General features: G+C 42.2%; 1 protein-coding gene and 1 long non-coding RNA gene across 12 annotated transcripts in view; one reads left to right on the forward strand and one right to left on the reverse strand.

Annotated features, from left to right (window-relative positions):
• Positions 1 to 18,964, forward strand: part of GLI3 (GLI family zinc finger 3) — a 201,635-nt gene extending 182,671 nt beyond the window's left edge. For all 3 annotated transcript variants that reach the window (XM_077179092.1, XM_054643992.2, XM_077179098.1), the window contains 5 exons: positions 7,839 to 7,988; positions 8,578 to 8,742; positions 11,531 to 11,821; positions 15,040 to 15,367; positions 16,539 to 18,964. In XM_077179092.1, the coding sequence (XP_077035207.1) occupies positions 7,839 to 7,988; positions 8,578 to 8,742; positions 11,531 to 11,821; positions 15,040 to 15,367; positions 16,539 to 18,829 (3,225 nt within the window). In that variant the 3' untranslated portion in view covers positions 18,830 to 18,964. The remainder of the gene's footprint in view (positions 1 to 7,838; positions 7,989 to 8,577; positions 8,743 to 11,530; positions 11,822 to 15,039; positions 15,368 to 16,538) is intronic.
• The window catches only part of LOC143694166 (uncharacterized), a 135,335-nt gene that overhangs the window by 108,014 nt on the left and 7,360 nt on the right, over positions 1 to 19,961 (reverse strand). For 7 of the 9 annotated variants that reach the window (XR_013182479.1, XR_013182474.1, XR_013182486.1 and 4 more), the window contains exon 2: positions 16,682 to 17,452. This is a non-coding gene — a long non-coding RNA (uncharacterized LOC143694166). Of the gene's footprint in view, positions 1 to 16,681; positions 17,708 to 19,961 lie in introns of all 9 variants that reach the window. The other 2 variants (XR_013182496.1, XR_013182478.1) reach the window with 1 other exon arrangement.

Below are 19,961 nucleotides of genomic sequence, written 5' to 3' on the forward strand. Positions count from 1 at the left end.
CCATGCTGCCCTTCTCCTGTGCCTGTCATCCCTGTCCTTCTACATACATGGGTTATCTCAAGCTATAAATCATCATAATTTTTCAGTTGACTTAGGGCTTCTAATTTTGATTCCTCCCTTTATTCATTGACTGCTGTTGCCAGTTCTCAAGGGACAAAAATGGGTATCCAGAACAGCACAGTAATAAATGAGCTTCAAGCATGAATTCAGATGGAGTGCTGACTGGGGTCTCTTTTTTGTTCTTATAATTAAGTATTAACAATCATGGACACGGAGTTCAAATGTTAAGTTTGTAAAATAGGTAAGTTACATTTCCCATTTTCCACATGCTTCACTCCTTTTTGAACTAGCCAATTTTTTAACTGAAACTAACTTCATGTAGTAAATTTTTTTTTCTTAATGTGTAGAACATTTTTAGTCACACTGGAGTTACAAATATTTGCAGTATATATATTTAATTTTGCAATACTTTTATCTTGGTCTTGGCTGGGATAGAGTTAATTTTCTCCCTAATAGCTTGTACATTCTATATTTTGGATTCAGTATGAGAGTAAGATTGATAACATACAGATGTTTTAGTTGTTGCTGAGCAAAGTCAAGGACTTTTCAGTTTCCCATGCTCTGCCAGGGAACAGGTGCACAAGAAGCTGAGAGCGTACACAGCTGGGAACAGCTGACCCAGACTGACCAAAGGGATATTCCTTAACACAGGACATTATAGGATAGGATATAAACCAGGGGAAGTTGGCTGGGATGACCAATTGCTGCTCAGGGTGTGCTGGGCATCAGTGAGCAGGTGGTGACCCAGGGTATTGTGCATTGCTTTTTTCTGTTGGCTGTTATTCATGTCCCTGTTCATATCTCCCTTTTTATCATTGTCGTTATTAGTGCTATTATAGTTTTTATTCTGGATTTTAAGCTATTCTTATCTGAACCCATGGATTTTACCTTTTTCCAGTTCACCCCATCCTTGCTGGCAGGGGCTGGTGGGAGTGAACCTGGTAGGTAGTTGTTGGCTAGTGTTAAACCCCTACAACCATTAAAAAAGCCACAGTCCTCTCACATGTAACCCAAAAATATCTGATTATGAAATGTGGCATGCCACTACTCTTCATTTAAGTTTGCAATCATGACCATATCTATGGGGAGCAAGGGGCTTCATTTGTTAATAGTGGAAAATGTTGAAAATCAAGTACAGAGATTGAGTGACAAGATCAAACACTGAGGTGAGGAGTGCAGTGCACAGGCTATTTACTGTATTCATTATACACTGAGGAAATTACACACTACACAGCTGTGCAGTGTTTTTAAGATCCAGATGATCTTAACTGTGCATATTCCATTTTAGTAAAGGTGTCAAGACTGTGGAGGCACTGACCTGCTTTGGGCTAGATCAGCAAATTGTATAAATTGTCATGTTGCTAATCAGCATTAGCAGAGATCTGTCACAACAGCATTTCTTAAATCTTCCATAAAGTATGAAAGACAGCATCAAGAACTCTAATAGAATAACAGTAAGTGCATCCAAAGGAAAGGAAGCAGGGTTGGAGATAGTTGACTGAGCTTCTCCACAGCATGTGCCTATTTGGAAGTGCAGAATTCTTCATCTACAGCTACAGCTTCCACTTGGCTTTAGGAACTACAAACAGCTTAAGTGTTTATGCCACCATAAGGGCTTAAAGCAGCTTAAGTACTTCTTCCATCTCTGGAACTAAAAATGGCTTAAGTACTTTTGCCACCCTAAGGACATGGGGTCAAAAGTATATTCTCAACTTGAGCAGCAAGGAGCAGACATTGGTCTCTTGAAGCTGTTTGGCCTGGTTGTGCCTGCAAAATCTTTAGTAGGGAAAGGGCAGACAGGATCTATACCTGTTATCCATCAGATAAGAGGAAATTAAAATGTATGCATTGTTTTAACAGACAGTCACAGAGTGTGACAGTGATTGGAATGTGTCTGAGAAGTCTGCTGAGGATTTCACTCCATGGAGATGCATTTTTTCCCTCCTCACAATGAGATTTCTATTGTCACAGGAGATTTCCTGGCTCACCAGGACCTCCTTTATATCCTGACTTTTTTACAATGCTTTTGTCTGTTCATCTTGCTGTGGATCATGGAGGCAACCTTTATCAAGATGTTAATGAGATGGTAGGGAGGCCAGTCTGACGTCATCTCTCAGTTGCCTGACTACCTAAAATGGTAACAAGGAGCAGCGATGAGTTGCATATTGCATCCCTGGGGGCAGGCAAGCTTGGGGACTTGCTTAAGTGGTGCTCTGTCACTGTTCTGAACACTGATATTCTTTTTTGCAGTCACTTGGATATCTCAGGAAACTCTGTAGGTCAAGAACCTCAGAAGTATGCACACCACTCATGAACAAGTGACTACTTTTAGTGGGAATCAGAGATCTAAAATCTTCTATGAATGTGGCCTTTAGCTTTCCTGGGCCTTAAGTCTCTGCCTCACCTGTGGCCATAGTAGAAGATATTTTTGCTGAGGTTTGTTGTTAGGAGAGGTACATTCACAAGCTATGAGGTACTCAGAGGCTTTGGTAATAGTCTCGAGTCTAAAGTGAATGTGAGGTCTGTACTTGCACTTAAGTGGTGACAGGGAAGTTTGAATTCAGTTATACCACATCTGGTGAGCCCTGGGGTACTTTACACTATTCTGGTCAAGAAGGTGGAAGTTGTACTAGAGCAGGTGAAGAGGCTGAGAGAGCAACTGATGGACTAATACAGTCCTCAAAGTGGCAATGCGGAATCTGGGAACAAACTGACAAATGGGACTCGGAATTCCCCGCCTCAAGCCAAAGCAGGTTAAGGGGGGAATGAGGACTTGGTCATTGAAGAGAAGACCGGAAGGAACTAGTTTATCTAATCCAGCAAATGAAGACAGAGAGGGGAGTGCTGTCTGCCAGCTAGTTAAGGTGGGGAAGGGAGAGAACTAAACACGGCAGGGAAGCAGAGCTGTTTAAGCTAAAGAATAGTGTTGGCACGAGAACAAATGAATATAAATTGGCTGTGAATAAATCGAAGCTACAAATTAGTTGCTAACCAGCAGAAGAGTGACTTCCTAGAAGCGCCTTCCACTGGGACCAGAGGGGGCTGATCACCAAGGTACTTAGAAGCTGAAGCTCTGTTTGTGACCAGGATTATGTGCAGTGGGACTTGCCATAGCGAGGGGATGGGCCTGATGACCAGGAACCTGTTTCCAACTGTATGTGGGCTTAAGGACAAATCTACATTCCCTGTGCAAAACACAGAAATAAAAGTGTTCCCTGCAGGCCTTGCAGGTCAGGGACAGCTAATCCCCTTCCAAACCAGCTTCAGAGCTTTCCAGTCTGGTACTGCCAGACACAGCCTCTGCCACATGTCCTCTGTGGGCTCCACAGCCCTCTTGTGCAGCTACAGGACAAGCTGTGTTTAGCACTGTGATGCCTCTTCACCTTTCACACTTTGTCCCCTATGCATCAAATGCAGCAGCTCTGCTGGTTTGAGGGACTTTTTGTGGCAGTACAGTACAGGGGGATATTTGTGCTAGAAGATGGGTTAAATGCTGCCTCTGCTTAATGTCAGTGGTGAGATCTAGTGAGAAGTTACTTAGAACCTCCTTTTTAGTTTTTTAAAATTCAGAGAAAGAACTGTGAGAAGATAAAAGTCTGAAATTGGTGTTGTATAACTGAAATTAAACCCAATTTTGGCAATGGGGTTATGCCTTTCACTCAGCCACTAACTTACCACATTATACCAATACAGCATGGTCTCTTCCCAGTTTCCTCCTACACTCTAGAGTAGCAAGTCTAGGTTAGAAAACAGAAATATGAGATTCTCAGAATATTCTGCTCTTGCCACCAAATAGAACTTTGCTTTCAGATGCAATCTCAGTTGCAGCGACATTCTTTTTCTGATGCTCCTAAGTTTTTCCACTGGTATGGAGAGGCTTTTCCTCCTGCTGTTTGACTGCTGTGAGAGCACATTTGGCCTTTGTTTATGTATTGAAAAGCTAACGGGTACCATGCAGTCAGCTAGGATGTGCGCAGATTCTCCTTTCTTCTAAAAACCCTCTTGGAGGAGGGAAATGAAACACCAAGGTTGTTGCACCTACCTGCAGTGCCACTTCATCTGCTACAATATTGAGTAACAGGTACAGTTGGTATGGATTATATGAGAACATGCAGGATTTAAGGTGTTCCCTTTTCAGTAGTATTTCTTACCATGTAAGCATTTATGCTTCCAGGATACTGTGGATTTAATTTCCCATTACCTCTGGTTTCTCAGATTGCCCGGTAGAGATGACAGGCAAACTTCAGCCTTGATTTCAATTAATCTGGTGGGGTTTTATGCTCTGGAATTGAAATCCATCTCAGAGCTTCCTCCTTCAAAGGCAGGTCATTCTGAGACCAAAATCAGTATTTAGCTCAGCTCCCTCTGTTCGTTTTAGGGTGTTTTGGAATTGGATGATAGTAACAACATTTTTTAAAGAATAGAAAATGAGCCAGGACAAACAGAGGTTTGGTAATAAGCATTGAAGTAGCATGAAAGTGACTGGTATTCTGCAAATGACCCCTGTTCAGCAGCTTTTTGGAGCTGTGTGCAACGGGAGATAGCTTGTAGAATTCCAGCTTTTAATGGGGGCTTTTTTTTTCAGGTCAGAAATTCTTAATAATACAGAGCTGACGCTTCAGAGCCTTATGCAAGCAAACCTGACACTAGGGAGTAATATCATTGGCTTTCATGCGCCTATTTACTGTAATAAGGATTACGGACATAAGTAAAACTTGCAGGTTTGGGCCCACAAAATTAAAAGAAAAGCCTTTTCACACCCTGAAACTGCATCAAAATTCAATTTCACCAGGAAAAAAAATCCTTCTGATCTAGTCCCTGGAATGTGACATTTCATGGGTGTAATAAGGTTACAAACAGATTATAAATTGAAACCCTATAATTCCTTATTGTACTGTACCAAAGCTTCTGCTTTGCATAATACTCTTATTCCTGACTGTTCTTTGTTTTACAAGCTCAAAACTGCTCATTTCCTCTCATAATAGAGACCAGGGAGCCAAAAACACCGTGTAAAATCCAAAGGTAATTATCTGAGTCAAAGAAACTGAATGCCAGAGTTCACAAACTTCTGAACTTTTCTAAATGATGTTGTTTGCACAGTGAGACCTCCCTCCTCTTTAAACATGTCACAAAAATTACACATTCTTTCTGCCAAATGATAATGGTAAAAAAATCCCAGTGTAGATTTAGTTCATGGTTTGCATTTGTGTAGTTCTGCCTATATGTCCACAGCAGATGACTGATGAGTTTTCTCATCATAACTTGAGCAAGTGAGGATGTTTGAATCTCAGGATGACAAACACTGTGAATCTCCTTACCTGAGAGCACTGCTGGTGCTGGTTTTCTAGCAAGTGTCTTTCTCCAGACCAGCCTTTTGAGTATTTGAACATATTTGTAGGTCTGCTAAAATATGATCCCTCTGCAAAAAGCAATTAAGCAGCTGTGAACCAAATAAATTACTCAGATTAGCAGATCACAGGCTCATTTATTCCAGGCTTTCCCTAAAGGTGAGGATCCTCAGAGGTATTGAATGAGAATGAGCTGGATTTGCAGGTGAGCTCTCAGGGGCCACTTGCAGCATCAGAGCAATGAGGGAAAACAGCACAAAGAGGGGTTTGATTGTAGGAAGATCAGAGAGTCTGGGAAAGGATTGATAGAATAAGAGAGCAGGGCAAATGTGTATGGAGGGCCACAGTTGTGAGAGACCAGAGGATGATCACAAGATATTTGACAGGTAAGCCAGTGATGGAGAGAGGCAAATGATCATCACCACTCTGGGCAAGCTTTGTCAGCTGCTGCACTGAGCCTGGGCTGGGGACGGAGTGAGGAAAGGAGTTTTAGGCCCATGAGAAAGGTCAGTTTTAGAGGATTCTCATGCTGCTAAAGGTTAGAGGTCTAAGTAAGCTGGTTTTCAGGGACAAAGAGAAAAAAATTGTCCTATGGAGACATTCTCTGAAAGAGCCTCCATGGTGCCTGAGTGTCCACACAGCAGGAGGTAAAAGGAGGTGCTGTGGTGAAGTGATTGATCCAGCCTTGAGGTTTTTGTATCAAATGGAAAGCCTGTGTCACACACTCAAGTCTCATCCCCCTCGTGGCTGTGTAGGTTTAACCACATATCTCACAGTCTGTAATGTTTACAGAGAGATTTGGCCATGAATTACTTGAATGCATTTAATTTTGTCCCTTTACTTCTTTCTCTTTCAAGAAATAGCACACATTGCCTTCATTGAACTCTTTTGATGCCATTTCACAGTTCAGGGCATGTGTATGCTTCTGGCACAGGTGTGTGTACTGTGAATACAGATCTGCACTAGGAACTTTAACTCCTGCAGATTACAAGTTGTATGTTGCCCAGCACCTCTGCTCTGTTCATGCATCCTGAGCCCCATAACAATTTTTAAGAAATGGCAATAAAGTTTCAGAAAAAAAAGCTGTCATCTTTTGCAGGTAATGGATGTCTGTTTTCCATGGCAATGGTGCATAATTTTGAACATACGTGATTTTATGTGGCTTTCTGACTGATTTCAAGACTTCAGAAAAGATTGGGATTATCTTCTTTGTGTTCCAGGATGAGCTACTGAGTTTCTATATGGCTGGCATTTTATTTAGGCCCATTATGGAACAGATACAGATTTCATCCCTGTGCTGTGATCAAATAAAAACTGGAAAGATTTTTTGGTGGTACCTTAGTGGGAATAATGTCATTCGCTGAGTAATGCAGCCATCTAGTGGCACAATGACAGAAGTTCAGCAGTGTGGAATGATTTTTCCAAGAGAGTCTGGGAGGATGAGTCGGGTAGCTCCTAGTGGAAAAAAGACTCTGAAAGTCCAGGTGTAGTTATCTCTTCTTTTGTTTTCTAAAGCTGTGCAAAAAAATTCAAACAGTTAAACTTTTAAAAAAAATCAAACCAATTTTGAGGTTGTCCCTGTTTCACCTGCCTGCTTCCACTCAAACACAGAGAGAATTAAATCCATTTTTAAATGCTTTTCTGGACTAGATCTTAGTGAAAGAAACAGAGCAAGCTAATTTTGGGAAAGAGTACAAGGTACACAGCTCTGTCCTGCTTCTGGGTACATTCATGTGGGTGACACTGACCACAGAAAGACATGCCTGCGAGTCAGCAGGGCTGGGGCAGCTGTCACTCCCACACACATTCAGACAGAGCCAGACTAAGCAATGGCAAAAACTGGCTTGATGTATGCTTCTGTACTCAGAGTTCATATTCACAGTGTACAGGGGTTTATTTCTGCCACCATGACCTGTACATTTACTGAACCAAATACATTTACTGAGGAAAATATGGGTAACAGGGAGTGAGTTAAAATTTGAGGTGGAAACTTGGTTTAGCAGTTCTGTTGATTTTTCAGGTTGGAGGATATGTTTCTAAAGGCCTGATTTTGTAAAACCTTGTTTATGTTGAGCAGCACTTAAGTAACATTCCCCTGGTCTTTAAAAGCAGTACCCAATGTGAATCACACAAGTGGAGCTGTGCATGAGATTATCCAGGATCCATTTATCAGCTTGTATCCCTGAGGCCTGATCCAAAGCCTTTTGATCACAGTAGAAAAAAAAAAATCATTGGCCTTAGTGGACTTCCAGTAGAATCTATAATCTGAACCCTGTGGTCACTTGGAAGTGCATATGATCTTATTCTTTTGGTACTGCAAGGACCTTGTTCACACCTGAATCTCTGGTGTTCTTCCAATGTGAAATTACAGTAAGGCAGCAGCTGATGTTGTATTTCTGTTAAGCTGTGACCTCTATTCTGCCTGAACAGCATATCAACAATGACCACATACATGGTGAGAAGAAAGAGTTTGTGTGCCGATGGCTGGACTGTTCCCGGGAACAGAAACCTTTCAAAGCCCAATATATGCTGGTGGTCCACATGAGGAGACATACAGGGGAAAAGCCACACAAATGCACTGTAAGTAAAGGGGCCTGAGCTCCAGGTTTGTACAGGGAAGCAGGGGCTGTGCAGAGAACTAACAGAGCAGGACAAGTGCTGCATTCCCTGAGCTCGTCTATCAGACTCTTGTGGAGAAGAGACTGCCTTGTCTGCGTTGTTATCCAGCACAACCAGATGACAAAAGCTTTAGGAGAGGGGGTTCCCTGGATGATTTGGCCCACTTCCTCAAGTTTAAAGTACAAAGAAGCCCCAAAAGGCATTATTAAACATGGCTCAGTTTGCTAAATTATTTAAGGGCACTTTCTCTTACAGAGCTTGGTATTACTGCTGGCCACCATCTCCTGATGGCTTTGCAATGGATTTCAGTCTTAGTCGAGGTACATGAATACTGTGCTCTCCTGTAAGAGAAGATTTACAAAATGCTGAAAGCATTTTTACTTGAGCTGTGTCAGAGTTTGCTTGGATAAAATTAAAATCCTCCAAATCAAAACTACATTGGACAAAGTTATGAAGGCCTGGAAAATTTCTGAACTTTTATAAGTCCACTTTTGCTGTTTCCTGTAAGTCCAAAGATTAAAGCTAAACCAGATTTATGTCTTGTCTGCAGTTTGAAGGTTGTACAAAGGCCTACTCCAGACTAGAAAACTTGAAAACGCACTTGAGATCTCACACTGGAGAGAAACCGTATGTGTGCGAACATGAAGGCTGCAACAAAGCTTTCTCCAATGCATCTGACAGGGCCAAGCACCAAAACAGGACTCATTCCAATGAGGTAAGTAAGCACAGCTTCAAAAGACTAATACAATTCATTGTTGAACAGATTTACAGTGTGGTCATAGCAATATATTACAGAGGACAGGCACAGCAACCCTCAGCAACCTGAAAGGAATGTAAGTTCTGGATGCCTCTTAGCAGCACAGTATGTCATACAGACCTGGCATTTTATTACATGTAGGAGAGTTTTGAATGAGGGAGTTTAATGAAAACACATGCATTAACCAGGGAGAGATCCTGTTTTCCCTGTAAAGCTGGGATCATTTTTCCCTCTGGAGCTGTAAGGGCTCATTGGGTGCCTGGACCCATCCCCATGTCTGTGTTGGCACCAGGCATCTGCTGGGATGCAGCTTCCCCAGCGTACTTTGGGGTGCTGCAGACAGCTACAGTGTCCACATTTGAAATCATGGATTGCTGTTTGTTCTGAGTTATGCCTTTTCCTTCTTCTCTGGCCTCTTTCACTCTTTCTTTCCATCCTGAACAGACCTCATGGACTAGGGATGCAGCAGAGAAAATGCAACCTTTCTCAAGGAAACCAGCTGTGGCAGTCACAGCTGTTTCCAAACTCTCAGTGTAACATCTCATTATTACTGTTTACTGTTACTGCTGCCTCCTTTTTCAGGAATCACACCATCTTCTTGCATTGTCCATGTTTTATTGCCCCATTTCAAGTTGCACAGAGAGTCACATCATCTCAATCTCAGAGTCCACTGTCTTCTCCTTGACATGTCCCTATACTCCTTTATCTCTAGCCTAAACCTGGGAGTACTGGAAGGGCAGGACATACCATAGCAGCTATATTTATTTCCACACAGCTTGTATCTTTGTCTAGCTGGCTGTCAGGTCTGTCAGGTCTGCACATAGGCAGATCTCCAGGGAGCACTCATCCTCTTCCAGTGCCTGCCCTGCAGCATCTCTTCAGTCACAAAGGAAGCAGAGGGCATTGCACATCTCTTGAGTTTCCTCATCCCTGCCGTGTGTGTTTTCAGCAGCCCAACTAATAATGGCACTGAAGCCCTGCAGCAGTTTCATGAATGGTCACCAAGGTAGAAGGAAGTTCACCAAGTCTTGCCAATAACTGCCTGAGTTTTCTTTTTTCATTCACTGTCTGAACCAACCTGTGGGCTGCTTTGAGGAGTTAGACCTTCTCACACTTAGTGGTGTGACCTGTCCCTGTGTTAATTTTTTGTCTAACAGTAAATCAACCAAATTTTATGCTGCACATGATTTCTGATAGGTGCAGCCACAGGGGCAAATGGAACATTTCCTTCACCATTACTTGACACCAAAACAGGCTAATCTTTTAAGGCAACATATACTGGTGGAGTGATGTGAATACAATGAAAAGCACAGACCAAATTCAGCATTTGCTTGCTGTGCCATTTTAGCTTCAAGTAGGTAACCTACACAGAGCTTTAAAAGCAGCTGACATATCTTGATGATGATATGACTTACTCATGCAGGGGAGAGCTAAGTGACTTGTACTTCTATAGCAACCTGAGAAAACCTGCCTCAGTAGCTCAACATCATCTCTAAATTGCTCATTTTTTCTCCTATTCAAGTAAGTGGGAGGGATTTTTCCACTGATGTCAGTGGAAGCAGTCTCAGGCCTTAGACAGCTATGACGAAGCTATATTTGTCAAAAGCTCCACAGTGCTGTGTGTAAGCAGAGTGAGAATCCCTCTGAGAAACTCTACATGAGGGTCTCTTTCTATTTTTTGAAGGTTAGTATAAAAAAACCCTTTAAAATAGTAGTTTCTTGGAAACAATTCAGTAATGAAAGTGAGTGAACAATACTTTGCTTCCCGAGGCAATTAAAGGACTTAGGAAGTGCTCAGCTCTTCTTTCTAATCCCCTCATAATACAAGAAAAAAGGCTTTGTTAATTTATAAGACAGTAAATTTACTTTATTCTACATTGCTTAGTGAACTATAGAAATCCACAGATAAAGAAAGTTGTTTGTAAAAAATGAGTGATGAGTTACACTAGTAGCAGTAATAATAGTACTAGTGCATTTATTGCTGCAACGTGAAAATGTTCATGCCACTGTATCTTATGCTTTGACATTGTACTGGTGATCTGAAAGAGCCAGAAAAAAAATGCTTCCTCACTTAATTCTGCCTGAACAAATGGCCCAGCATCCTTTGAAGGGGGTTGTTTCTCTCAGTAGTAGGTACTAGGCATACTGGGAATGCTATCAAACTGCTGAGGGCAAGGGACAGGGCTGAAAATCGAAGCAGTCTTCATAAATTGGCATAGCTGAGTTAGCTTCTCCTAAGGTAAGTGAAAGCTGTGCCAGTTAGTACCCATGAGGGACTCTGCCCTCAATCATCTGTGCAGCACTAATTGCTACCTTCTGAGTCAAGGGGAACTAATGGTTCTAACTAGGTGCAGTCACAATTTGATAGGACAAGGGGTGATGGCTTTAAGCTGGAAGAGGGCCGATTTAGATTAGTTATAAGGAAGAAACTGGTTAGTGTGAGGGTAATGATGAGGTTTCCCAGAGAAGCTGTGGATGCCCCATCCCTGGAAATGTTCAAGGCCAGGTTTGAATGTGGCTTTGACCAAGGGTTCCCTGCCCACATTGGGAGGGGATTGGATAATTAGATAATCTTTAAGGTCCCTTCCAACCCAAACCATTCTATGATTCATTTGTAGAGACCATAAATTAGGTAACAAATTCACTGTGAAAGCATATAACTGTGACACCAGCTGTGCTCCAAGGAGTTCTTCAGGAGTCCCACATGGAATAAAATCTGATATGGGTGGGTTTTGTGTCTTGTCAGAAACCATATGTGTGCAAGATCCCGGGCTGCACGAAGCGCTACACAGACCCCAGCTCCCTCCGGAAGCACGTGAAGACCGTGCACGGCCCGGAGGCACACGTCACCAAGAAGCAGCGGGGAGACATCCACCCAAGGCCTCCGCCACCAAGGGACCCAGGCAGCCACTCTCAGACCCGGTCACCAGGCCATCAGACTCAGGGTGCAATTGGTGAGCAGAAGGACCTCAGCAACACTACCTCAAAGCGGGAAGAATGCCTCCAAGTGAAAGCGGTCAAGTCAGAAAAACCAATGGTATGCAATACACCGTGCCACTCCCTTTGTCCTCTTCTTCCTGCAACCAATTAATAACCCCTTTATGAAATGCTCAAGTCTGTAAACTCTAGCTCACAAGGTTTGTTTTTTTGAGGTCTTCTTCTGTGTTTACATTGTAAAATGTTTTTAAAGCCTAAGAAGCAACAAATAAAAAGATTACAGATAGTCTTTGCAATATAGAATAAGTGCAGTGCTGGCAACTGCCACAATAATTGTTTCTCTTAAAAAGCTCCATCTTCTGGAATAAGCATAGTATGAGAAAATCATAGTTTTCATTTAAAAAGTAAAAAAGAAGAGTTCTTTCCACTCTTCTGTTTCCAGAAGAAAGACGGATCTGGATCTCACAGACTGAAAGCCAAAATAAGAAAAAAACCAAACCAAACCACAAGTCCAAATGACTAAAATGATGATATTGATGATGATCATTTTTGGAGAACCTGGGAAAGCAATCAAATTTTAGGGGCTTGAGGCTTTTGGGTCATGGATCAAACTGAAGCAGGATGAATTGACTTTCTTAAACAGCAGATGGGCATCTTTTAATAACATCTCTGTTGTGATGTGACCTCTTATGTTTATCTGATACTTACTCAAGTTAACCTAGTCCAAGCTTAACTAAATCAAGTTGAATTGACAGTCTGCAGGTCTTTGCTGTGGTTTACCTTAATGTATTGCATTAAACTGTTGAAAGGACTGTATTCCATTTTTTGAGACACTATCTTTAATACACAAGTTCTTTTATTTGCCTGAATTTCATATGCCATCTGCCCTCTTCACAAGGGTTAATTCAAAGGCAGCCACTCCATCCTCTTCCCCATCTGGGTCTATGATTCATCTGTATTCAGCCCTTGGGGATTACAAATATGAGCCCTCCAAATTCTGCTCATACTGTTAATCATGCTGCAATTCGAAGTGATTACTCACTGAAATATGAGTTACTGCTATGTTGTGCCTAAGGCTTATGCTCAAACTGCTCAGTATTAATACTCAATTCAAAACCTTTGAAGGACTCAGAGTAAACTCTTACTAGAGTCTAAAAGAAGGTCCTCTGCTATCTTTGATGATAACTACCGTATTTACAAAGGAGAAAAATCTCTTTTGCTTTGCTAGGTAAACGTGTAGCATTATCGAGGCATGTTGAACACAGTTTTAACAGGAAAATTTGTGGAAGAGGTACTAATGCCTATAGCTTACACAGTATTAAATATTTCTCACTGAAAATTATATTTTAAAAATATTTCTGTGTTTCTTGCTTTTCATTGCATATATAACTTAAGGTATATTTTCTGGTTTTCAACTAATCCAATGTCTTTTCTGTCTAATGCTCTTAAATGTCTTATTCTAACTTCCTAAGGACAGTGGGTAATAAGGTGAGGGCATTTTAACTTTTCTGCTATTTTTCTTATTGCAACATTATATATGTTTTTATTTTGGTCTTCTGCCTGTTGTTCAGTCATTCCTTTATTTAGTAATGTGCAATCCATCAAGCACATTCCCAGTTGTAATGTGTTGTGAACATTTTGCAACAGTTGACATGTGAAAAATCTGGCTTATATTGGTGAAATATCTTCAGAAATGTCTTTGTACTTTCCCCTCTAGATGAGACATCCATTTTTTTCTGTATTCCACATCTAGAAATATATGTCCTGCATAATACAGTTCTTATTTCTGTACCCTACCTCACTGTGATCTTGACATGTGCTACAAGAACAGGCTTCTGATCACTATTACACTTTTCCATATGGCATGGAGCTGTTGTCCAGAAGTACAGACTTTCTTCTGTATAATAACTGTTGTTTCTATTCTTGTCACCAAATCTGCTACGGCCAGGATTTGGAAATGAGCTTGCTCAGTGTGGCCTCATAAATTCTAAGTATCATCATTCAAGTTAGAAGTAATAAAATAGTTATTGAATCTCAAATGGACTCCTTAGGGGCATAGGAAACTACAGTAGTGCCATGAATCTGTGTCTTCATTCACTGATGTTTAAAGTGAGAGTCGTCTCTGGCACTTCAGAAATTCTAGACAGCATTTTTCAGTAAAATGTACATAAAGATCACAGAGTGGCAGAAAAAAAAAAAACCCAAAAACAAAACCACATCAGAAACCCTTAAAGTTAAATACTTACATGAAACTGTTCTTGTGAGCAAAATGATACTGCATGCCCCACTGATTTGTGATCACACTGATAGAACCTTACAGTGAGATATTAAGTCCAGAGACTTCTGTCTGTCGTCCTCTGTTTTGTCTGTCAGTTTGTTCATTTTCCCATTCTTTTGAAAGAACTTTATAAAAAGTCTGAAAAGTAAATCAAGCCTGTGTTTCCACACAGCAAGAGTTCTGCTAGAGCAGCAGGGAACACTCTCTGTTAAGAAAGAAGATGTTATTGTGGCATGTTTATATCCCTGCAGATTAGCAGTCTGTATTTTCTACTCCAATTCTTGCACTTAAAATCTTAAATTCTAATGAAACAAAGGATTTGATTTAGTAGATCATCACCTTCTTGATTCAGGGCAGAGGTGGTGTAAGTTAGGTATAAGAGGAGGTATAAGTTAGACCTGAGTGCTCCCAAGGTCACAGGATGCTGATAATATGATACAGTATTTTTTGCACTGATGCTTTGTCCTTGTTTTATTACATGCCAACATTTCAGGCCAACCACTGCTTGTAACAATGAGCCTTAAGCCTGGAAAATGCTTACATTCTTTAGCCACAAGTCTAATTAAAAAAACCCAAATTCCAATGTTGTTGGAGTCTTGTTTGTTTGTTTGTTTGTTTGTTTGCAAGCCTAGCAGTGTAAACTAATACTTTGTAACATGGCTGAATTCTGGTTTGGTTTCTCTGAGCTGCAGCTTCAGTTGGGAATAGTACATAAGCAATGTAGGGTATCCATCCATATGTGCTCACAAATGGCTTGAAGTGATAGAAGTAACTCTGGGAATAACTCAGATAAGTGTCTTATGGAGATACATTGTATACCATCAGCAACATGTGAAAGGCAATTTTAGTCCTGTGTTTTACAATGCCCTTCACTGCAGTTGAAGCCAATATCTAGAAAGCCTCCTTAAGAACAATCACTGTTATCATTTAAGGCTGAACTTTTCTATACCTGTATCTTTGGCTCCACTTAGCACAAATGCTCTGGTTAACATTGTTTGCTTAATTCTCACACTGTTTTGTCTCTGACTTCCCTCCAACAGACATCTCAGCCAAGCCCTGGTGGTCAGTCTACATGCAGCAGCGAACAGTCCCCCATCAGCAACTATTCCAACAATGGGATCGAGCTTACTCTGACCGGTGGTGGTAGTGTAGGAGACCTCAGTGTCATCGATGAAACCCCAATCATGGACTCTACCATTTCCACAGCCACCACAGCACTTGGCTTACAGGCCAGGAGGAACATGACAGGGACCAAATGGATGGAGCAAGTGAAATTAGAAAGGTTGAAACAAGTTAATGGAATGCTTCCAAGACTGAACCCCGTTCCACCTTCCAAAGCCCCAACCTTGCCGCCTCTCATAGGAAATGGTGAGATACACATAAGAGGAGTGATAAGGCTTTTTGTCCTTAATCTTGTTGTTTGCTAGCTCAATCTTGCAACTCTTGCAGGAGTTGCACAGCTCAGGAAACTCAGCAGCTGTGAAACACTCTCTGTTTATTCCCTCATTGCAAGTTCTTCTACCCACACCCTCTGAGATGTCTGATAGCCCTGTGTCATACAGAACAGGAGCCCGTGAGGGAACCATGAATCACATTTTAAATATTCCCTACAGTTAGAGGTTTTGACCCAAGATCACCATAATTCTGTCTTGTTTTGAGACAAGGTAGAAGAAATAAATACCTGTGAGTTTACTGTATGGAAGTCTTTCTGTTGAGGTCTTTGCAAGGCAGCCTTTGCAGAGATGTGGTGGGCTTCCCTTTAAATAACTTGTTCCTACACATAGAAGAAATCATATGTACAGATGCTACTGCCGCAGAGGGCAGATATCCATGAATGGGAGCAAGGTGAGGTTGAACGCTGAAGATCCCTGGTTGTTTTCCTCCAAAGAGCTGCTCATCACCAAAATAGATGTTGCTGCTGCCCCTACTTTGCCTACAGCATGCCTGTAGGTTTCTGGCCTCCACCCAGCAGTGACAGCCCAGGTTTTCTGAGACCCATTCAATCAAAAGAAACTATGTAAAATTAAGAAATATATCCTGTTTACTTAAAACCAAACCAAAACAAAACAAGGAAACCAGCAAAGATGTTTTGCAGTTGTTAGGAGTTATTTCAAGAATATTTCAAGAAGTATTAGAAATGACCTTGAATAGCCTCCAATTTGTATATTTTGCCATTCCATGCAAATGCCTGTTCAATTATATTTTGCCTATAAAAAGCTCCTTTACGAATGTGTCCTCCTGGCACATCAGCCAGCATAGCTGCACTGCAGGCTGGAGTACTGCACCAGCTGATGACAGTTTGTGGCTATGGGCTATAAATTTTCTGCTGGGATTCACACTGAAATGTTACCCTTGAGTCTCCGAATTAGCTTTTAACCTAAGGGCACAGTTTTTATCCCTACTTCTTGCAAGAAAGAGCCCTGCTGTAATTGTCTGTGATGATGTTCTTCCTCTATACTCCACTTAAGTCTTTACTGTGTGTTTTCCTCACAAGTTTCTGGATAATACCTCTTTGTTTAACTGTGAATTTTACCCACAGGTACCCAGTCGAACAGCAGCTGCAGTGTCGGAGGATCCATGACTATTCTGCCAAACAGGAATGAACTCTCAAGTACGGACATCACTGTGTTGAACATGCTGAACAGGAGGGACAGCAATACTAGCACAATCAGTTCAGCCTACCTGAGCAGCCGCAGGTCCTCTGGAATCTCACCTTGCTTCTCCAGCCGGAGGTCCAGCGATGCCTCCCAGGCAGAGGGAAGACCGCAGAACGTGAGCGTTGCAGACTCCTACGACCCCATCTCAACGGATGCCTCCCGGCGCTCCAGTGAAGCGAGCCAGTGTGATGACCTGCCAAGTCTTCTCAGCCTCACCCCAGCCCAGCAATACAGGCTGAAAGCTAAATATGCAGCAGCTACTGGTGGACCCCCACCGACTCCACTGCCTAACATGGAGAGGATGAGCCTCAAGACAAGGATGGCACTCTTGGGTGACTGCAGGGAGTCTGGAGTATCTCCACTGCCTCCAGTGAATGTCCCTCGAAGATGTAGTGATGGTGGGGCAAATGGTTACAGCAGGAGGCACTTTCTGTCTCACGAAGCTTTAGGAAATGGGACAAGGAGAGCCAGTGATCCAGTCAGAATGGCCTCTGACAATGTCTCTGTCCCGAGAGTTCAGCGTTTCAACAGTCTTAATAGCTTTAACACTCCTGCTTTGCCTCCATCCATGGAAAAGCGCAACCTTGTTCTTCAGAACTACACCCGTTCTGAGGGTGGCGTCTTCCGCGGCTTCAGCTCCCCCTGTCCTCCAAGCATCAGTGAGAATGTCACCCTGGAGGCTGCTACAATGGAAGCAGGTAGCAGTCTGAATGATGAGGATCTCCTGCCAGATGACGTGGTCCAGTATCTGAACTCCCAGAACCAGGGCGTGTACGACCATTTGTTGAACAATGTCCTAGATAGCAACAAAATGCATCACAGCTCAGTTTCAGGAAACAACAATTCCAGCAACTTTGACCAAGCCCCTCCACCGAGCAGTCAGCAAGCGGGTCCCGAGGCAAATAAAAGCGATTTGCCCATCCAGTGGAATGAAGTAAGCTCAGGAAGTTCTGACTTGTCTCCTTCAAAGCTGAAATGTGGTCAGCGGTCAGCAGTGCAGCAGGCTCGGGCCTTCAGACTGCATAACAACATGATGGTTCAGCAGCAGAATCTGGAGAGAAGCAACATGGCCCAGCAGAATGGCTATGGGAACCTGATGGAGAACAACACTTCCTACAGTGTACAGCAAAATATGACTCTTGGCAGCGGAGCTGGGAATTCTTTCAGCATGCAGTCCAACAAGCCTTACAGTGAAAGCATGGGCAGGCAAGCAATGATGTCTGGGGTGACAGACAATTCCTGTGGCATGGCAGTGCAAGGGCAGAAGCTGAGAATCAGCAACATGCCAGTGAATGGGAACCAGCAAAATTTCAGCCATCCCCTGGCATCCAGCGATCAAACCACCAGTATGGCAAACGGGATGCAGGACAGGAATATGATGGAACCGGAATATTTGCAAAGCCAGCCAGTCGGAGATGGCGTTCGTTACCAGGGAGTCAATCAATCTGGTCAAATGATGCTAGGGCAGGTTAGTCCTACCTCACAAGGCAGCCTGTATCAAGGGCCACAGAGCTGTCCACTGGTGTCTCACACCATTGGTAGCCAGCCTTCAGGTTTGTCAGTGGCCAAAAGTTACCAGTCATGCTCTAATTACAGCAGCAACAGACGGCAAAACATGTTGAGAAACAACCTGTCCCAACAGCAAAGACATGTAGGTGATGGCAGCCAGACGTACAGGGTAAACACCATCAAGATGGAAATGCAAGGTCAATCACAGCAGTTCTGCTCCAACATGCAGAATTACTCTGGTCAGTTATATGACCAAACCATGGGCTTTAGCCACCAAGCTATGAAAACAGGTTCTTTCTTTGGTTCAGAAGCCAGCTGCCTGCTGCAGGGGACTGCAACTGAAAACTCATCTGAGCTTCTTTCCCCAGGGGCTAACCAAGTGTCAAGCACAGTTGACAGCATTGACAACAACAGTCTAGAGGGTGTGCAGATAGATTTTGATGCTATCATAGATGATGGGGACCATGTCAGCTTAATTTCGGGAGCCCTGAGCCCAAGTATCATTCAAAATGTCTCCCGCAATTCCTCACGCCTCACCACTCCCCAAACATCTCTTACATTCCCAGCTATGCCTGTAAGCACAACCAACATGGCTATTGGGGACATGAGCTCTTTGTTGACCTCACTTGCAGAAGAAAGCAAGTTTCTTGCTGTTATGCAATAGACATCAAAAACAAAAAACACTTAGGAGATAACAGATGGAAAAAAAAAAGACTCATATTTTTTAGTTGTGTATGTATTTTAGCAATCTCATCTCACCTAAATGGGATGTGTTTCAAGTATATTCCTTTTATGGAATAAGGACTCTGAAAACCCTAAAGTGTTCTAGGGAGAAACTGTCTTCCATTTCAGTTTTGAATCAGTATTGCTACGCCCATTCCCTCCCTTTCTCTCTTTTCTCTCTTGCACCCTTTTTAAATGTCTGTATGCTTCTTTTATTTTTCTTTTGTTTTTTACCTGTAAACCAATGTAAACGTGTGAAGTGCATGTTGTGGGGTTTTTTTTTGTTTTGTTTTGTTTTGGGGTTTTTTGTAAAGAAAGGCCTGATGAAATGACATTTTTCTGTTACTCAAATGAAGCTAGACCTTGTAAAACTGTTGCAACTTTTCCTCTTGAACCTATAACCAGGCACAATGTGAAGTGAGCATACAGTGATGAAATCCTCTCTGGATGCACTGGACACATCACACTGGGGTGGAAAACCAGCTTAGAAATGCACTGCCATGCTACCCCTGGGCTGCAGTTTCAGACACACGGAGCAAAAAAATTTGGGAGGTTCAAGCAAATAAGAAATGTAAAAATCATCAGTCCTTTGATCTCTAGCAAAAGCTTAAGGTTTTTGTAAACACACACAGAGATAGCTGTCACTGCCTTGAATAACAAGGCTGAGATTGTGTCATGTTCAACTATTTCAGAGGAAGGAGTGGACCAGAAAGCTGTTTGTTGTCCAGCTCTCATCTTTTGCAGTATTTGGTGTTCTGGTTTTCAGCCTTCTTTTTTAAATGACTGAACAGCAAAATTATGGATATGTATAGTGACTTGGGTATTCTACAGTCTTCTCATTGCATACCACATTTGTGGAGGTACAGTCAGGGTGTTATGAAGTATTTCATACAATGAAATAACAAAATTGCAGTATTTCACACTGGGGAATTCTTTTTTTTTTAATGCAAATTGTTGAGGTGTAACTTGCTGAGCCACTGGTTCTTATTTGCTGGAAGAACTGCGTGTATATCCCCTTTAGCCCAGACAGCTCCATGGATACATAGAGCTTCTAAAATATCATGAGCAAGTCA

The sequence above is a fragment of the Agelaius phoeniceus genome, chromosome 1 (genome assembly GCF_051311805.1).
Source record: "Agelaius phoeniceus isolate bAgePho1 chromosome 1, bAgePho1.hap1, whole genome shotgun sequence".
NCBI classification, from domain to species: Eukaryota; Metazoa; Chordata; class Aves; order Passeriformes; family Icteridae; genus Agelaius; species Agelaius phoeniceus.